The sequence below is a fragment of the Salvelinus alpinus genome, chromosome 18 (assembly GCF_045679555.1).
Source record: "Salvelinus alpinus chromosome 18, SLU_Salpinus.1, whole genome shotgun sequence".
NCBI lineage: Eukaryota > Metazoa > Chordata > Actinopteri > Salmoniformes > Salmonidae > Salvelinus > Salvelinus alpinus.
In genome coordinates, this window is record NC_092103.1 from 47,272,827 (window position 1) to 47,293,687 (window position 20,861).

Consider the following 20,861-nt stretch of genomic DNA (forward strand, 5'->3'; position numbering starts at 1 on the left):
CTGGTGTACAGCAATCTTTAAGTCATACCACAGATTCTCAATTGGATTGAGGTCTGTGCTTTGACAAGGTCATTCCAAGACAATTAAATGTTCCCCTTAAACCACTCAAATGTTGCTGTAGCAGTATGCTTAGGGTCATTGTCCTGCTGGAAGGTGAACCTCCGTCCCAGTCTCAAATCTCTGGAAGACTGAAACAGGTTTCCCTCAAGAATTTCCTTGTATTTAGCACCATCCAGCATTCCTTCAATTTTGACCAGTTTCCCAGTTCCTGCCGATGAAAAACATCCTCACAGCATGATGCTGCCACCACCATGCTTCACTGTGGGGATTGTGTTCACTGGGGGGATGAGAGTTGTTGGGTTTGCGCCAGACATATCGTTTTCCTTTATGGCCAAAAAGCAACATTTTAGCCTCATCTGACCAGAGTACCTTCTTCCATATGTTTGGGGAGTCTCCCACATGCCTTTTGGCAAACACCAAACATTTTTGCTTATTTTTGTCTTTAAGCAATGGCTTTTTTTCTGGCCACTCTTCCGTAAAGCCCAGCTCTGTGGAGTGAATTGCTTAAAGTGGTCCTATGGACAGATACTCCAATCTCCGCTGTGGAACTTTGCAGCTCCTTCAGGGTTATCTTTGGTCTCTTTGTTGCCTCTGATTAATGCCCTCCTTGCCCGGTCCGTGAGTTTTGGTGGGCGGCCCTCTCTTGGCAGGTTTGTTGTGGTGCCATATTCTTTCCATTTTTTAAATAATGGATTTAATGGTGCTCCGTGGGATGGTCAAAGTTTCAGATATTTTTTTATAACCCAACCCTGATCTGTACTTCTCCATAATTTTGTCCCTGATATGTTTGGAGAGCTCCTTGGTCGTCATGGTGCTGCTTGCTTGGTGGTGCCCCTTGCTTTGTGGTGGTGCCCCTTGCTTTGTGGTGGTGCCCCTTGCTTAGTGGTGTTGCAGACTCTGGGGCCTTTCAGAACAGGTGTATATATACTGAGATCATGTGATAGATCATGTGACACTTAGATTGCACACAGGTGGACCTACTTTAACCAATTATGTGACTTCTGAAGGTAATTGGTTGCACCAGATCTTATTTAGGAGCTTAATAGTAAAGGGGGTGAATACATATTCACGCACCACTTTTCAGTTTTTTTTAAACAAGATATTTTTTTATTTCACTTCGCCAATTTGGACTATTTTGTGTATAGGTCCATTACAAGAAATCCACATAAAAATCCATTTAAATTACAGGTTGTAATGCAACAAAATAGGAAAAACGCCAAGGGGGATGAACACTTTGCAAGGGATATGACTATTATTGTAAAACCCATTTGCCTCAGTTTGACTACCTTTTTCTATTTTTCCTTTCTCTATACATCTCCCCTCTCCCTGTTCTCTCCCCTCCCCTCTCCCTGTTCTCTCCCTTCCCCTCCCCTCTCCCCGTTCTCTCCCTTCCCTTCCCCTCTCCCTGTTCTCTCCCTTCCCCTGTCCCTGTTCTCTCCCTTCCCCTCCCCTCTCCCCGTTCTCTCCCTTCCCCTCCCCTCTCCCTGTTCTCTCCCTTCCCCTCCCCTCTCCCTGTTCTCTCCCTTCCCTTCCCCTCTCCCTGTTCTCTCCCTTCCCTTCCCCTCTCCCTGTTCTCTCCCCTCCCCTCCCCTCTCCCTGTTCGCTCCCTTCCCACCTCCCTGTTCTCTCCCTGTTCGCTCCCTTCCCACCTCCCTGTTCTCTCCCTGTTCTCTCCCTTCCCCCTGTTCGCTCATCCCCTCCCCTCTCCCTGTTCTCTCCCTTCCCCTCCCCTCTCCCTGTTCTCTCCCTCCCCCTCTCCCTGTTCTCTCCATCCCCTCCCCTCTCCCTGTTCTCTCCCTTCCCCTCCCCTCTCCCTGTTCTCTCCCTTCCCCTCCCCTCTCTCTGTTCTCTCCCTTCCCCTCCCCTCTCCCTGTTCTCTCCCCTCCCCTCTCCCTGTTCTCTCCCCTCCCCTCTCCCTGTTCTCTCCCTTCCCTTCCCCTCCCCTCTCCCTGTTCTCTCCCTTCCCCTCCCCTCTCCCTGTTCTCTCCCTCCCCCTCTCCCTGTTCTCTCCATCCCCTCCCCTCTCCCTGTTCTCTCCCTTCCCCTCCCCTCTCCCTGTTCTCTCCATCCCCTCCCCTCTCCCTGTTCTCTCCCTTCCCCTCCCCTCTCCCTGTTCTCTCCCTTCCCCTCCCCTCTCCCTGTTCTCTCCCTTCCCCTCCCCTCTCCCTTCCCCTCCCCTCCCCTCTCTGTTCTTTCCCTTCCCCTCCCCCTCTCCCTGTTCTCTCCCTTCCTCTCCCTTCCCCTCTCCCTGTTCTCTCCCTTCCCCTCTCCCTGTTCTCTCCCTTCCCCTCCCCTCTCCCTGTTCTCTCCCTTCCCCTCCCCTCTCCCTGTTCTCTCCCTTCCCTTCCCCTCCCCTCTCCCTGTTCTCTCCCTTCCCCTCCCCCTCTCCCTGTTCTCTCCCTTCCTCTCCCTTCCCCTCCACCTGTTGGCTCCCTTCCCCTCCCCTCTTCTTTTCTCTCTCTCCATTAGATGCAGGAGGTGTCTCCAGCCACGTCAGAGCTGAACCTGTTCAACAGCTACAACAGCAGAAGTAGCAGCCCTGTGCTCTCCTTCACCTCCGCTGCGACCTCCTCACGTGCTCGCTTCTCAACCTTTGACTCTCTCAGGAGGCGGGACCAGCCGGTGAGTAGGCGGAGCAATAATACGGGGTTAAATAACAACCATCTCAGTAACATATTTGTATGTCTTTTGACACATTATAAAGGCTCATAATATATCTAATAGCGGTACTACTACAGTGTACATCTGTATGACCTGGTTCTTCCAGGTAATGCCAAGCCAACTCCCCATACGGTCCACAGTGTCACCTGTTGCTATGCCCAACAAGAGAGACTACATCGAGGAGCTGACCAGACAGATGGATGCCTGTCAGAAGGTGCAGTATGAAGTCTCTCTCTCTCACTCACTCTGTCACTCACTCTCAGTCACTCACTCTCTCTCTCACTCACTCTCACTCACTCACTCAGTCACTCAGTCACTCATTCACTCACTCACTCACTCACTCACCTCAGTCACTCACTCACCTCAGTCACTCACTCACCTCAATCACTCACTCTCAGTCTCTCACTCACTCTCTCTATCAGTCACTCACTCACTCACTCACCCTCCCTCCCTCCCTCCCTCCCTCCCTCCCTCCCTCCCCCCCCCCTCCCCCTCCCCTCCCCTCCCTCCCTCCCTCCCTCCCTCCCTCACCTCTCTCCCTCCCTCCCTCACCTCTCTCCCTCCCTCCCTCTCCCCCCCCCCCTCCCTCTCCCTCCCTCCCTCCCTCCCCTCCCTCATATCCTCCGTGTCCCCCTCCTTTCCACAGAGGAACCAGTTCCTGGAGGCAGAGAGCGTAGAGATGGACAAGGAGAGGAACCAGATCAGGTTGGAGATGAGAGGCCTGCTGGTGAACAAAGAGGACCTTCTCAGAACCAACAGTACCCTGCAGGTGTGTAGCATGATGGACTACAATACCTAGAAAGCTCTGTGTAACATATCTGGTTTGATCTCAGTAAAGATGTTGCCTGGGTACTAGTCTGTTTGTGCCTTGATACCACTCCTTGTCATCACTTCTTCTACTGTGATTATTATTATTTGACCCTGATGGTCATTTATGAACATTTGAACATCTTGGCCATGTTCTGTTATAATCTCCACCCGGCACAGCCTCAAGAGGACTGGTCACCCCTCATAGCCTGGTTCCTCTCTAGGTTTCTTCCTAGGTTTTGGCCTTTCTAGGGAGTTTTTCCTAGCCACCGTGCTTCTACATCTGCATTGCTTGCTGTTTTAGGGTTTTAGGCTGGGTTTCTGTACAGCACTTAGAGATATCAGCTGATGTACGAAGGGCTATATAAATACATTTGATTTGATTTGATTTGATGATGGCACAAACAGACTGGTACCCAGGCTAGTAAAGAGGTTCCTGAAGCTAACGTAATGTCCTGTCTCCTTATCAATCCAAGATGGAGATGAACAGAATGAAGATGAGGATGGTAGAGCTGGAGAGAGACAACACGGCCATGACGGAACGCTTCAAAGTTATGGAGGTAGGCTACTGAACTACACTGTGTTCATCTTGCTGAGACTACACATAAACTACACTGTGTTCATCTGGACCGGACTACACAGAAACTACACTGTGTTCATCTGAACCGGACTACACAGAAACTACACTGTGTTCATCTGGACCGGACTACACAGAAACTACACTGTGTTCATCTGGACTGGACTACACAGAAACTACACTGTGTTCATCTGGACTGGACTACACAGAAACTACACTGTGTTCATCTTGCTGAGACTACACAGAAACTACACTGTGTTCATCTGGACTGGACTACACAGAAACTACACTGTGTTCATCTTGCTGAGACTACACAGAAACTACACTGTGTTCATCTGGACTGGACTACACAGAAACTACACTGTGTTCATCTGGACCGGACTACACAGAAACTACACTGTGTTCATCTTGCTGAGACTACACAGAAACTACACTGTGTTCATCTGGACTGGACTACACAGAAACTACACTGTGTTCATCTGGACCGGACTACACAGAAACTACACTGTGTTCATCTTGCTGAGACTACACAGAAACTACACTGTGTTCATCTGGACCGGACTACACAGAAACTACACTGTGTTCATCTGGACCGGACTACACAGAAACTACACTGTGTTCATCTGGACCGGACTACACAGAAACTACACTGTGTTCATCTGGACCGGACTACACAGAAACTACACTGTGTTCATCTGGACCGGACTACACAGAAACTACACTGTGTTCGTCTTGCTGAGACTACACAGAAACTACACTGTGTTCATCTGGACCGGACTACACAGAAACTACACTGTGTTCATCTGGACCGGACTGCACATAAACTACACTGTGTTCATCTGGACCGGACTACACAGAAACTACACGGTGTTCATCTGCCTGAGACTACACAGAAACTACACTGTGTTCATCTGGACCGGACTACACAGAAACTACACTGTGTTCATCTGGACCGGACTGCACATAAACTACACTGTGTTCATCTGGACCGGACTACACAGAAACTACACTGTGTTCATCTTGCTGAGACTACACAGAAACTACACTGTGTTCATCTGGACCGGACTACACAGAAACTACACTGTGTTCATCTGGACCGGACTGCACATAAACTACACTGTGTTCATCTGGACTGGACTACACAGAAACTACACTGTGTTCATCTGGACCGGACTACACAGAAACTACACTGTGTTCATCTGGACCAGACTACACATAAACTACACTGTGTTCATCTGGACCGGACTACACATAAACTACACTGTGTTCATCTTGCTGAGACTACACAGAAACTACACTGTGTTCATCTGGACTGGACTACACAGAAACTACACTGTATTCATCTGGACCGGACTGCACATAAACTACACTGTGTTCCTCTGGACCAGACTACACATAAACTACACTGTGTTCGTCTGGACCGGACTACACATAAACTACACCGTGTTCATCTTGCCATAGAGCTGGATAGAAGGATTATCTTCCAACACAAAGGCTCCTACTTTCATTTCTTTCTAGATAGAAAACACAACCACTAATATCTAAGTGTTGAAACACGGAGGATGTCTCTAGAGAGCTCATCCCATCTATGTTTCCTCCAGACGGAGCTGACCGAGGCCAGGGCCCAGGTGTTGGAGGCCAACACTCAGGAATATGCCTTCAACTTCCTGCAGCAGTCTCTGAAGAATAAGATACAGGTGGCTGAGGTACAGTATAGGCTTCTCCATAATCAGATTCTACCACAGACCTGTCAGTTAGCTGGGCCTATTCTACCACAGACCTGTCAGTCAGTTAGCTGGGCCTATTCCACCACAGACCTGTCAGTCAGCTGGGCCTATTCTACCACAGACCTGTAAGTCAGTTAGCTGGGCCTATTCCACCACAGACCTCAGTCAGTTAGCTGGGCCTATTCCACCACAGACCTCAGTCAGTCAGTTAGCTGGGCCTATTCTACCACAGACCTCAGTCAGTTAGCTGGGCCTATTCTACCACAGACCTGTCAGTCAGTCAGCTGGGCCTATTCTACCACAGACCTCAGTCAGTTAGCTGGGCCTATTCTACCACAGACCACAGTCAGTTAGCTGGGCCTATTCTACCACAGACCTGTCAGTCAGTCAGCTGGGCCTATTCTACCACAGACCACAGTCAGTCAGCTGGGCCTATTCTACCACAGACCTGTCAGTCAGTCAGCTGGGCCTATTCTACCACAGACCACAGTCAGTCAGCTGGGCCTATTCTACCACAGACCTGTCAGTCAGCTGGGCCTATTCCACCACAGACCTGTCAGTTGTCTGTGGTAGAATAGGCCCAGCTATGTCAGTCAGTTAGCTGGGCCTATTCTACCACAGACCTCAGTTATCTGGGCCTATTCTACCACAGACCTGTCAGTTGTCTGTGGTAGAATAGGCCCAGCTATGTCAGTCAGTTAGCTGGGCCTATTCTACCACAGACCTGTCAGTTAGCTGGGCCTATTCCACCACAGACCAGTCAGTCAGCTGGGCCTATTCCACCACAGACAACAGTCAGTCAGTTAGCTGGGCCTATTCTACCACAGACCTCAGTCAGCTGGGCCTATTCTACCACAGACAACAGTCAGTCAGTTAGCTGGGCCTATTCCACCACAGACCTCAGTCAGTCAGTTAGCTGGGCCTATTCCACCACAGACCTCATTCAGTCAGTTAGCTGGGCCTATTCCACCACAGACCTGTCAGTTAGCTGGGCCTATTCCACCACAGACCTCAGTCAGTTAGCTGGGCCTATTCTACCACAGACCTCAGTCAGTTAGCTGGGCCTATTCTACCACAGACCACAGTCAGTTAGCTGGGCCTATTCTATCACAGACCTGTCAGTCAGTTAGCTGGGCCTATTCTATCACAGACCTGTCAGTCAGTTAGCTGGGCCTATTCTATCACAGACCTGTCAGTCAGTTAGCTGGGCCTCTTCCACCACAGACATCAGTCAGTCAGTTAGCTGGGCCTATTTCACCACAGACCTCAGTCAGTCAGTTAGCTGGGCCTATGTTTTTGCTCTGCTTGCGTGAGCCCCTGTGTGCATCCAGAAATGGCACCCTATTCCCTACCATGACCCTGCTCAAAATGAGTGCACTATGTAACGAATAGGGTCCCATTTCATCCCCAGCCTCTGTGTCTGTCCTACACCATGTCCCCTATAGGAGGCGCTAGAGAAGCAGACGCTCCATGCTCAGGGTCTGTCCGAGAAGCTGTGGCTGTCTGAGAGACAGCTGGAGGATCTAGAGGTGGACAAGGAGACACGGGACAAGAGGAGATCAGAGCTCAGCGACACTGTCTTCAGACTGGAGACTGAGGTACAGTTGCATTATTATACTTATACGTGTGTGTGTGTGTGTGTGTGTGTGTGTGTGTGTGTGTGTGTGTGTGTGTGTGTGTGTGTGTGTGTGTGTGTGTGTGTGTGTGTGTGTGTGTGTGTGTGTGTGTGTGTGTGTGTGTGTGTGTGTGTGTGTGTGTGTGTGTGTGTGTGTGAGAGAGAGGTCAGTCTTCAGACTGGAGACTGAGGTACAGTACTGTTCACGTTACACACCTATAATGTAGCTACAAGGGTTGGGGTTCATACCATTAATTAAATTCTTATTCAATTCCATTTCAAATTCAAATTCCAGGTCAGTATTTAAATTCAGGGATAATTCAATTCCTTTCAAATCCAATGTTGGGAATACAATTCTTGGAATTTACCTAATTCAATATTATCGCCAACAATTCCACAAATTCCAATTTTAATTCAATTCACTACGGCTTTCAGGCAATATAGAAATACAAGTTGAAATGATTTTAAAAACAAATCTTGCAGTCAATGTTTTTATTTTATTTTATTCGTTCCTTTAACTGCATTTGAAATAAACACATATTACATTTTAATTAAATTCCAAAGAATGTATTTTACAATTCCAATTCCATTACTTGAAAATTGTTGAAATTCGAATTGAATTCAATGTAAATTCTACACTTTTATTTATATTGAATTGGAATTGACCACATTGTAGCTACCTAAGTTTCAAATAGTTCTATCCACTGTACTGACACTAGGGGGGGAGGATTCAGAATCAGGAGCAACCAGGATTTCAGGAAAATATGAACGTTTTACAGTATGGGTACAATATGGGTACAGGATGGGTACAATATGGGTACAGGATGGGTACAGGATGGGTACAGGATGGGTACAGTTTATGTGACATTCTCTCCCTCCACAGCTAGAAGAGGCTGTACAGAAAGCCTCCCGTGCGACAGCAGAGCTCGGTCTGCAACAGAAGCTACGAGACGACGCCCTGCTGAGGGTAGAGGAGATGGAGGAGAGTTTACTGGAGAGGAGTCAGGAGCTGCAGATAGCCCAACAGACCGTCAGCCGCCTACAGGGACAGGTAAAATACTGACCAGGGTTATAAAGGCCTTATAGCTAGGGTTAGGGATAGGGTTAGCGTGTTAGATGGTTAGGGGGTTAGGGTTTAGGGGTTTAGAGGGTTGGGGTTAGAGTGTTAGATGGTTAGGGTCAGAAGGTTAGAGGGTTAGGGTTAGAGGGTTAGAGGGTCAGGGTTAGAAGGTTAGAGGGTTAGGGTTAGAGAGTTAGAGGGTTAGAGGGTTAGAGGGTCAGGGTTAGAAGGTTAGAGGGTTAGGGTTAGAGGGTTAGAGGGTCAGGGTTAGAGGGTTAGGGTTAGAGAGTTAGAGGGTCAGGGGGTTAGAGGGTCAGGGGTTTAGGGGTTTAGAGGGTTGGGGTTAGAGGGTTAGGGTTAGAGGGTCAGGGGGTTAGGGTTAGAGGGTCAGGGTTGGGGTTAGAGGGTTAGGGGGTCAGGGTTAGGGTTAGAGGGTCAGGGGGTTAGGGTTTAGGGGTTTAGAGGGTTGGGGTTAGAGGGTTAGGGGTTTAGATGGTTAAGGTTAGGGGGTTAAGGTTAGGGTTAGGGGGTTAGCCCCCTAACCTTCTAACCTTAACCATCTAAACCCCTAACCCTCTAACTCTAACCCTCTAACCCCAACCCTCTAAACCCCTAAACCCCTAACCCCCTAACCCTAACCCTCTAACCCTAACCCTAACCCTCTAACCCTAACCCTCTAACCCTAACCCTCTAACCCTAACCCTAACCCTCTAACCCTAACCCCCTAACCCTCTAACCCTAACCCCCTAACCTTAAGGTTAGGGTGGAGGAGCTGGATCCAGAGAGCCCAGCAGACTGTCATCAGCCTCCAGGGACAGGTAGATAAGGATATAGGTCTGACAAGGCCTGGCAGCGTTAGCGTAGGCTTTACTGTAGACAAACGCCAATTAACAACGACTTCAGCCGACATCCATGCGTTTACAGCAATCATGTCACCTACTTGACTATCAGGTAGCTGATAGATAACTGTATGTGTTGTCAGGTGAGCTGGTAGATAACTGTATGTGTTGTCAGGTAAGCTGGTAGATAACTGTATGTGTTGTCAGGTGTCAGGTAGCTGGTAGATAACTGTATGTGTTGTCAGGTAAACTAATAGATAACTGTATGTGTTGTCAGGTAAGCTGGTAGATAACTGTATGTGTTGTCAGGTAAGCTGGTAGATAACTGTATGTGTTGTCAGATAAGCTGGTAGATAACTGTATGTGTTGTCAGGTAAACTGATAGATAACTGTATGTGTTGTCAGGTAAACTGGTAGATAACTGTATGTGTTGTCAGGTAAACTGGTAAATAACTGTATGTGTTGTCAGGTAGCTGGTAGATAACTGTATGTGTTGTCAGGTAAGCTGGTAGATAACTGTATGTGTTGTCAGGTAAACTGATAGATAACTGTATGTGTTGTCAGGTAAGCTGATAGATAACTGTATGTGTTGTCAGGTGTCAGGTAGCTGGTAGCTGGTAGATAACTGTATGTGTTGTCAGGTAAACTAATAAATAACTGTATGTGTTGTCAGGTAAGCTGGTAGATAACTGTATGTGTTGTCAGGTAAGCTGGTAGATAACTGTATGTGTTGTCAGGTAAGCTGGTAGATAACTGTATGTGTTGTCAGGTAAACTAATAGATAACTGTATGTGTTGTCAGGTAAGCTGGTAGATAACTGTATGTGTTGTCAGGTGTCAGGTAAGCTGGTAGATAACTGTATGTGTTGTCAGGTAAGCTGATAGATAACTGTATGTGTTGTCAGGTAAGCTGGTAGATAACTGTATGTGTTGTCAGGTAAACTAATAGATAACTGTATGTGTTGTCAGGTAAACTGATAGATAACTGTATGTGTTGTCAGGTAAACTGGTAGATAACTGTATGTGTTGTCAGGTAAGCTGGTAGATAACTGTATGTGTTGTCAGGTGTCAGGTAGCTGGTAGATAACTGTATGTGTTGTCAGGTAAACTAATAGATAACTGTATGTGTTGTCAGGTAAGCTGGTAGATAACTGTATGTGTTGTCAGGTAAGCTGGTAGATAACTGTATGTGTTGTCAGATAAGCTGGTAGATAACTGTATGTGTTGTCAGGTAAACTGATAGATAACTGTATGTGTTGTCAGGTACACTGGTAGATAACTGTATGTGTTGTCAGGTAAACTGGTAAATAACTGTATGTGTTGTCAGGTAGCTGGTAGATAACTGTATGTGTTGTCAGGTAAGCTGGTAGATAACTGTATGTGTTGTCAGGTAAACTGGTAGATAACTGTATGTGTTGTCAGGTAAGCTGGTAGATAACTGTATGTGTTGTCAGGTAAGCTGGTAGATAACTGTATGTGTTGTCAGGTAAACTAATAGATAACTGTATGTGTTGTCAGGTGTCAGGTAAGCTGGTAGATAACTGTATGTGTTGTCAGGTGTCAGGTAAGCTGGTAGATAACTGTATGTGTTGTCAGGTAATATGATAGATAACTGTATGTGTTGTCAGGTAAGCTGGTAGATAACTGTATGTGTTGTCAGGTAAACTAATAGATAACTGTATGTGTTGTCAGGTAAACTGATAGATAACTGTATGTGTTGTCAGGTAAACTGGTAGATAACTGTATGTGTTGTCAGGTAAGCTGGTAGATAACTGTATGTGTTGTCAGGTAAACTGGTAGATAACTGTATGTGTTGTCAGGTAAGCTGGTAGATAACTGTATGTGTTGTCAGGTAAACTGATAGATAATTGTATGTGTTGTCAGGTAAACTGGTAGATAACTGTATGTGTTGTCAGGTAAACTGGTAGATAACTGTATGTGTTGTCAGGTAAGCTGATAGATAACTGTATGTGTTGTCAGGTAAGCTGGTAGATAACTGTATGTGTTGTCAGGTAAACTGATAGATAACTGTATGTGTTGTCAGGTAAGCTGATAGATAACTGTATGTGTTGTCAGGTAAGCTGATAGATAACTGTATGTGTTGTCAGGTGTCAGGTAAGCTGGTAGATAACTGTATGTGTTGTCAGGTAGCTGGTAGATAACTGTATGTGTTGTCAGGTAAGCTGATAGATAACTGTATGTGTTGTCAGGTGTCAGGTAAGCTGGTAGATAACTGTATGTGTTGTCAGGTAGCTGGTAGATAACTGTATGTGTTGTCAGGTAAGCTGATAGATAACTGTATGTGTTGTCAGGTAAGCTGGTAGATAACTGTATGTGTTGTCAGGTAAACTGATAGATAACTGTATGTGTTGTCAGGTAAACTGGTAGATAACTGTATGTGTTGTCAGGTAAGCTGATAGATAACTGTATGTGTTGTCAGGTAAACTGGTAGATAACTGTATGTGTTGTCAGGTAAGCTGGTAGATAACTGTATGTGTTGTCAGGTGTCAGGTAAGCTGGTAGATAACTGTATGTGTTGTCAGGTAAGCTGATAGATAACTGTATGTGTTGTCAGGTAAGCTGGTAGATAACTGTATGTGTTGTCAGGTAAACTAATAGATAACTGTATGTGTTGTCAGGTAAACTGATAGATAACTGTATGTGTTGTCAGGTAAACTGGTAGATAACTGTATGTGTTGTCAGGTAAGCTGGTAGATAACTGTATGTGTTGTCAGGTAAACTGGTAGATAACTGTATGTGTTGTCAGGTAAGCTGGTAGATAACTGTATGTGTTGTCAGGTGTCAGGTAGCTGGTAGATAACTGTATGTGTTGTCAGGTAAACTAATAGATAACTGTATGTGTTGTCAGGTAAGCTGGTAGATAACTGTATGTGTTGTCAGGTAAGCTGGTAGATAACTGTACGTGTTGTCAGATAAGCTGGTAGATAACTGTATGTGTTGTCAGGTAAACTGATAGATAACTGTATGTGTTGTCAGGTACACTGGTAGATAACTGTATGTGTTGTCAGGTAAACTGGTAAATAACTGTATGTGTTGTCAGGTAGCTGGTAGATAACTGTATGTGTTGTCAGGTAAGCTGGTAGATAACTGTATGTGTTGTCAGGTAAACTGGTAGATAACTGTATGTGTTGTCAGGTAAGCTGGTAGATAACTGTATGTGTTGTCAGGTAAGCTGGTAGATAACTGTATGTGTTGTCAGGTAAACTAATAGATAACTGTATGTGTTGTCAGGTGTCAGGTAAGCTGGTAGATAACTGTATGTGTTGTCAGGTGTCAGGTAAGCTGGTAGATAACTGTATGTGTTGTCAGGTAATATGATAGATACCTGTATGTGTTGTCAGGTAAGCTGGTAGATAACTGTATGTGTTGTCAGGTAAACTAATAGATAACTGTATGTGTTGTCAGGTAAACTGATAGATAACTGTATGTGTTGTCAGGTAAACTGGTAGATAACTGTATGTGTTGTCAGGTAAGCTGGTAGATAACTGTATGTGTTGTCAGGTAAACTGGTAGATAACTGTATGTGTTGTCAGGTAAGCTGGTAGATAACTGTATGTGTTGTCAGGTAAACTGATAGATAATTGTATGTGTTGTCAGGTAAACTGGTAGATAACTGTATGTGTTGTCAGGTAAACTGGTAGATAACTGTATGTGTTGTCAGGTAAGCTGATAGATAACTGTATGTGTTGTCAGGTAAGCTGGTAGATAACTGTATGTGTTGTCAGGTAAACTGATAGATAACTGTATGTGTTGTCAGGTAAGCTGATAGATAACTGTATGTGTTGTCAGGTAAGCTGATAGATAACTGTATGTGTTGTCAGGTGTCAGGTAAGCTGGTAGATAACTGTATGTGTTGTCAGGTAGCTGGTAGATAACTGTATGTGTTGTCAGGTAAACTGATAGATAACTGTATGTGTTGTCAGGTAAGCTGATAGATAACTGTATGTGTTGTCAGGTGTCAGGTAAGCTGGTAGATAACTGTATGTGTTGTCAGGTAAACTAATAGATAACTGTATGTGTTGTCAGGTAAACTGATAGATAACTGTATGTGTTGTCAGGTAAACTGGTAGATAACTGTATGTGTTGTCAGGTAAGCTGGTAGATAACTGTATGTGTTGTCAGGTGTCAGGTAGCTGGTAGATAACTGTATGTGTTGTCAGGTAAACTAATAGATAACTGTATGTGTTGTCAGGTAAGCTGGTAGATAACTGTATGTGTTGTCAGGTAAGCTGGTAGATAACTGTATGTGTTGTCAGATAAGCTGGTAGATAACTGTATGTGTTGTCAGGTAAACTGATAGATAACTGTATGTGTTGTCAGGTACACTGGTAGATAACTGTATGTGTTGTCAGGTAAACTGGTAAATAACTGTATGTGTTGTCAGGTAGCTGGTAGATAACTGTATGTGTTGTCAGGTAAGCTGGTAGATAACTGTATGTGTTGTCAGGTAAACTGGTAGATAACTGTATGTGTTGTCAGGTAAGCTGGTAGATAACTGTATGTGTTGTCAGGTAAGCTGGTAGATAACTGTATGTGTTGTCAGGTAAACTAATAGATAACTGTATGTGTTGTCAGGTGTCAGGTAAGCTGGTAGATAACTGTATGTGTTGTCAGGTGTCAGGTAAGCTGGTAGATAACTGTATGTGTTGTCAGGTAATATGATAGATAACTGTATGTGTTGTCAGGTAAGCTGGTAGATAACTGTATGTGTTGTCAGGTAAACTAATAGATAACTGTATGTGTTGTCAGGTAAACTGATAGATAACTGTATGTGTTGTCAGGTAAACTGGTAGATAACTGTATGTGTTGTCAGGTAAGCTGGTAGATAACTGTATGTGTTGTCAGGTAAACTGGTAGATAACTGTATGTGTTGTCAGGTAAGCTGGTAGATAACTGTATGTGTTGTCAGGTAAACTGATAGATAATTGTATGTGTTGTCAGGTAAACTGGTAGATAACTGTATGTGTTGTCAGGTAAACTGGTAGATAACTGTATGTGTTGTCAGGTAAGCTGATAGATAACTGTATGTGTTGTCAGGTAAGCTGGTAGATAACTGTATGTGTTGTCAGGTAAACTGATAGATAACTGTATGTGTTGTCAGGTAAGCTGATAGATAACTGTATGTGTTGTCAGGTAAGCTGATAGATAACTGTATGTGTTGTCAGGTGTCAGGTAAGCTGGTAGATAACTGTATGTGTTGTCAGGTAGCTGGTAGATAACTGTATGTGTTGTCAGGTAAGCTGATAGATAACTGTATGTGTTGTCAGGTGTCAGGTAAGCTGGTAGATAACTGTATGTGTTGTCAGGTAGCTGGTAGATAACTGTATGTGTTGTCAGGTAAGCTGATAGATAACTGTATGTGTTGTCAGGTAAGCTGGTAGATAACTGTATGTGTTGTCAGGTAAACTGATAGATAACTGTATGTGTTGTCAGGTAAACTGGTAGATAACTGTATGTGTTGTCAGGTAAGCTGATAGATAACTGTATGTGTTGTCAGGTAAACTGGTAGATAACTGTATGTGTTGTCAGGTAAGCTGGTAGATAACTGTATGTGTTGTCAGGTGTCAGGTAAGCTGGTAGATAACTGTATGTGTTGTCAGGTAAGCTGATAGATAACTGTATGTGTTGTCAGGTAAGCTGGTAGATAACTGTATGTGTTGTCAGGTAAACTAATAGATAACTGTATGTGTTGTCAGGTAAACTGATAGATAACTGTATGTGTTGTCAGGTAAACTGGTAGATAACTGTATGTGTTGTCAGGTAAGCTGGTAGATAACTGTATGTGTTGTCAGGTAAACTGGTAGATAACTGTATGTGTTGTCAGGTAAGCTGGTAGATAACTGTATGTGTTGTCAGGTGTCAGGTAGCTGGTAGATAACTGTATGTGTTGTCAGGTAAACTAATAGATAACTGTATGTGTTGTCAGGTAAGCTGGTAGATAACTGTATGTGTTGTCAGGTAAGCTGGTAGATAACTGTATGTGTTGTCAGATAAGCTGGTAGATAACTGTATGTGTTGTCAGGTAAACTGATAGATAACTGTATGTGTTGTCAGGTACACTGGTAGATAACTGTATGTGTTGTCAGGTAAACTGGTAAATAACTGTATGTGTTGTCAGGTAGCTGGTAGATAACTGTATGTGTTGTCAGGTAAGCTGGTAGATAACTGTATGTGTTGTCAGGTAAACTGGTAGATAACTGTATGTGTTGTCAGGTAAGCTGGTAGATAACTGTATGTGTTGTCAGGTAAGCTGGTAGATAACTGTATGTGTTGTCAGGTAAACTAATAGATAACTGTATGTGTTGTCAGGTGTCAGGTAAGCTGGTAGATAACTGTATGTGTTGTCAGGTGTCAGGTAAGCTGGTAGATAACTGTATGTGTTGTCAGGTAATATGATAGATACCTGTATGTGTTGTCAGGTAAGCTGGTAGATAACTGTATGTGTTGTCAGGTAAACTAATAGATAACTGTATGTGTTGTCAGGTAAACTGATAGATAACTGTATGTGTTGTCAGGTAAACTGGTAGATAACTGTATGTGTTGTCAGGTAAGCTGGTAGATAACTGTATGTGTTGTCAGGTAAACTGGTAGATAACTGTATGTGTTGTCAGGTAAGCTGGTAGATAACTGTATGTGTTGTCAGGTAAACTGATAGATAATTGTATGTGTTGTCAGGTAAACTGGTAGATAACTGTATGTGTTGTCAGGTAAACTGGTAGATAACTGTATGTGTTGTCAGGTAAGCTGATAGATAACTGTATGTGTTGTCAGGTAAGCTGGTAGATAACTGTATGTGTTGTCAGGTAAACTGATAGATAACTGTATGTGTTGTCAGGTAAGCTGATAGATAACTGTATGTGTTGTCAGGTAAGCTGATAGATAACTGTATGTGTTGTCAGGTGTCAGGTAAGCTGGTAGATAACTGTATGTGTTGTCAGGTAGCTGGTAGATAACTGTATGTGTTGTCAGGTAAACTGATAGATAACTGTATGTGTTGTCAGGTAAGCTGATAGATAACTGTATGTGTTGTCAGGTGTCAGGTAAGCTGGTAGATAACTGTATGTGTTGTCAGGTAGCTGGTAGATAACTGTATGTGTTGTCAGGTAAGCTGATAGATAACTGTATGTGTTGTCAGGTAAGCTGGTAGATAACTGTATGTGTTGTCAGGTAAACTGATAGATAACTGTATGTGTTGTCAGGTAAACTGGTAGATAACTGTATGTGTTGTCAGGTAAGCTGATAGATAACTGTATGTGTTGTCAGGTAAACTTGTAGATAACTGTATGTGTTGTCAGGTAAGCTGGTAGATAACTGTATGTGTTGTCAGGTAAACTGATAGATAACTGTATGTGTTGTCAGGTAAACTGGTAGATAACTGTATGTGTTGTCAGGTAAGCTGATAGATAACTGTATCTGTTGTCAGGTAAACTGGTAGATAACTGTATGTGTTGTCAGGTAAGCTGGTAGATAACTGTATGTGTTGTCAGGTAAACTGATAGATAACTGTATGTGTTGTCAGGTAAACTGGTAGATAACTGTATGTGTTGTCAGGTAGCTGGTAGATAACTGTATGTGTTGTCAGGTAAACTAATAGATAACTGTATGTGTTGTCAGGTAAACTAATAGATAACTGTATGTGTTGTCAGGTAAGCTGGTAGATAACTGTATGTGTTGTCAGGTAAGCTGGTAGATAACTGTATGTGTTGTCAGGTGTCAGGTAAGCTGGTAGATAACTGTATGTGTTGTCAGGTAAGCTGGTAGATAACTGTATGTGTTGTCAGGTAAACTAATAGATAACTGTATGTGTTGTCAGGTAAGCTGGTAGATAACTGTATGTGTTGTCAGGTAAACTAATAGATAACTGTATGTGTTGTCAGGTAAGCTGGTAGATAACTGTATGTGTTGTCAGATAAGCTGGTAGATAACTGTATGTGTTGTCAGGTAAGCTGGTAGATAACTGTATGTGTTGTCAGGTAAGCTGGTAGATAACTGTATGTGTTGTCAGGTAAGCTTGTAGATAACTGTATGTGTTGTCAGGTAGCTGGTAGATAACTGTATGTGTTGTCAGGTAAGCTGATAGATAACTGTATGTGTTGTCAGGTGTCAGGTAAGCTAGTAGATAACTGTATGTGTTGTCAGGTAAGCTGGTAGATAACTGTATGTGTTGTCAGGTAAGCTGGTAGATAACTGTATGTGTTGTCAGGTAAGCTGATAGATAACTGTATGTGTTGTCAGGTAAGCTGGTAGGTAACTGTATGTGTTGTCAGGTAAACTGATAGATAACTGTATGTGTTGTCAGGTAAGCTGGTAGATAACTGTATGTGTTGTCAGGTGTCAGGTAAGCTGATAGATAACTGTATGTGTTGTCAGGTAAGCTAGTAGATAACTGTATGTGTTGTCAGGTAAGCTGGTAGATAACTGTATGTGTTGTCAGGTAGCTGGTAGATAACTGTATGTGTTGTCAGGTAGCTGGTAGATAACTGTATGTGTTGTCAGGTAAGCTGGTAGATAACTGTATGTGTTGTCAGGTAGCTGGTAGATAACTGTATGTGTTGTCAGGTAAGCTGGTAGATAACTGTATGTGCTGTCAGGTAGCTGGTAGATAACTGTATGTGTTGTCAGGTAAGCTGGTAGATAACTGTATGTGTTGTCAGGTGTCAGGTAAGCTGATAGATAACTGTATGTGTTGTCAGGTAAGCTAGTAGATAACTGTATGTGTTTTCAGGTAAGCTGGTAGATAACTGTATGTGTTGTCAGGTAAGCTGGTAGATAACTGTATGTGTTGTCAGGTAGCTGGTAGATAACTGTATGTGTTGTCAGGTAAGCTGGTAGATAACTGTATGTGTTGTCAGGTAGCTGGTAGATAACTGTATGTGTTGTCAGGTAAACTAATAGATAACTGTATGTGTTGTCAGGTAAGCCGATAGATAACTGTATGTGTTGTCAGGTAAGCTGGTAGATAACTGTATGTGTTGTCAGGTAAGCTGGTAGATAACTGTATGTGTTGTCAGGTAGCTGGTAGATAACTGTATGTGTTGTCAGGTAGCTGGTAGATAACTGTATGTGTTGTCAGGTAGCTGGTAGATAACTGTATGTGTTGTCAGGTAAACTGGTAGATAACTGTATGTGTTGTCAGGTAAGCTGATAGATAACTGTATGTGTTGTCAGGTAAGCTGGTAGATAACTGTATGTGTTGTCAGGTAAACTGATAGATAACTGTATGTGTTGTCAGGTAAGCTGATAGATAACTGTATGTGTTGTCAGGTAAGCTGATAGATAACTGTATGTGTTGTCAGGTGTCAGGTAAGCTGGTAGATAACTGTATGTGTTGTCAGGTAGCTGGTAGATAACTGTATGTGTTGTCAGGTAAACTGATAGATAACTGTATGTGTTGTCAGGTAAGCTGATAGATAACTGTATGTGTTGTCAGGTGTCAGGTAAGCTGGTAGATAACTGTATGTGTTGTCAGGTAGCTGGTAGATAACTGTATGTGTTGTCAGGTAAGCTGATAGATAACTGTATGTGTTGTCAGGTAAGCTGGTAGATAACTGTATGTGTTGTCAGGTAAACTGATAGATAACTGTATGTGTTGTCAGGTAAACTGGTAGATAACTGTATGTGTTGTCAGGTAAGCTGATAGATAACTGTATGTGTTGTCAGGTAAACTGGTAGATAACTGTATGTGTTGTCAGGTAAGCTGGTAGATAACTGTATGTGTTGTCAGGTAAACTGATAGATAACTGTATGTGTTGTCAGGTAAACTGGTAGATAACTGTATGTGTTGTCAGGTAAGCTGATAGATAACTGTATGTGTTGTCAGGTAAACTGGTAGATAACTGTATGTGTTGTCAGGTAAGCTGGTAGATAACTGTATGTGTTGTCAGGTAAACTGATAGATAACTGTATGTGTTGTCAGGTAAACTGGTAGATAACTGTATGTGTTGTCAGGTAGCTGGTAGATAACTGTATGTGTTGTCAGGTAAACTAATAGATAACTGTATGTGTTGTCAGGTAAACTAATAGATAACTGTATGTGTTGTCAGGTAAGCTGGTAGATAACTGTATGTGTTGTCAGGTAAGCTGGTAGATAACTGTATGTGTTGTCAGGTGTCAGGTAAGCTGGTAGATAACTGTATGTGTTGTCAGGTAAGCTGGTAGATAACTGTATGTGTTGTCAGGTAAACTAATAGATAACTGTATGTGTTGTCAGGTAAGCTGGTAGATAACTGTATGTGTTGTCAGGTAAACTAATAGATAACTGTATGTGTTGTCAGGTAAGCTGGTAGATAACTGTATGTGTTGTCAGATAAGCTGGTAGATAACTGTATGTGTTGTCAGGTAAGCTGGTAGATAACTGTATGTGTTGTCAGGTAAACTAATAGATAACTGTATGTGTTGTCAGGTAAACTAATAGATAACTGTATGTGTTGTCAGGTAAGCTGGTAGATAACTGTATGTGTTGTCAGGTAAGCTGGTAGATAACTGTATGTGTTGTCAGGTGTCAGGTAAGCTGGTAGATAACTGTATGTGTTGTCAGGTAGGCTGGTAGATAACTGTATGTGTTGTCAGGTAAACTAATAGATAACTGTATGTGTTGTCAGGTAAGCTGGTAGATAACTGTATGTGTTGTCAGGTAAACTAATAGATAACTGTATGTGTTGTCAGGTAAGCTGGTAGATAACTGTATGTGTTGTCAGATAAGCTGGTAGATAACTGTATGTGTTGTCAGGTAAGCTGGTAGATAACTGTATGTGTTGTCAGGTAAGCTGGTAGATAACTGTATGTGTTGTCAGGTAAGCTTGTAGATAACTGTATGTGTTGTCAGGTAGCTGGTAGATAACTGTATGTGTTGTCAGGTAAGCTGATAGATAACTGTATGTGTTGTCAGGTGTCAGGTAAGCTAGTAGATAACTGTATGTGTTGTCAGGTAAGCTGGTAGATAACTGTATGTGTTGTCAGGTAAACTGGTAGATAACTGTATGTGTTGTCAGGTAAGCTGATAGATAACTGTATGTGTTGTCAGGTAAACTGGTAGATAACTGTATGTGTTGTCAGGTAAGCTGGTAGATAACTGTATGTGTTGTCAGGTAAACTGATAGATAACTGTATGTGTTGTCAGGTAAACTGGTAGATAACTGTATGTGTTGTCAGGTAGCTGGTAGATAACTGTATGTGTTGTCAGGTAAACTAATAGATAACTGTATGTGTTGTCAGGTAAACTAATAGATAACTGTATGTGTTGTCAGGTAAGCTGGTAGATAACTGTATGTGTTGTCAGGTAAGCTGGTAGATAACTGTATGTGTTGTCAGGTGTCAGGTAAGCTGGTAGATAACTGTATGTGTTGTCAGGTAAGCTGGTAGATAACTGTATGTGTTGTCAGGTAAACTAATAGATAACTGTATGTGTTGTCAGGTAAGCTGGTAGATAACTGTATGTGTTGTCAGGTAAACTAATAGATAACTGTATGTGTTGTCAGGTAAGCTGGTAGATAACT

General features: G+C 43.3%; 1 protein-coding gene across 2 annotated transcripts in view; it reads left to right on the forward strand.

The window, feature by feature from the left end:
• The window catches only part of LOC139544420 (myosin heavy chain, embryonic smooth muscle isoform-like), a 94,967-nt gene that overhangs the window by 64,351 nt on the left and 9,755 nt on the right, over positions 1-20,861 (forward strand). For both annotated transcript variants that reach the window (XM_071351489.1, XM_071351488.1), the window contains 7 exons: positions 2,530-2,682; positions 2,828-2,935; positions 3,368-3,490; positions 4,005-4,088; positions 5,707-5,811; positions 7,278-7,430; positions 8,331-8,498. In XM_071351489.1, coding sequence (XP_071207590.1) covers positions 2,530-2,682; positions 2,828-2,935; positions 3,368-3,490; positions 4,005-4,088; positions 5,707-5,811; positions 7,278-7,430; positions 8,331-8,498 — 894 coding nt within the window. The remainder of the gene's footprint in view (positions 1-2,529; positions 2,683-2,827; positions 2,936-3,367; positions 3,491-4,004; positions 4,089-5,706; positions 5,812-7,277; positions 7,431-8,330; positions 8,499-20,861) is intronic.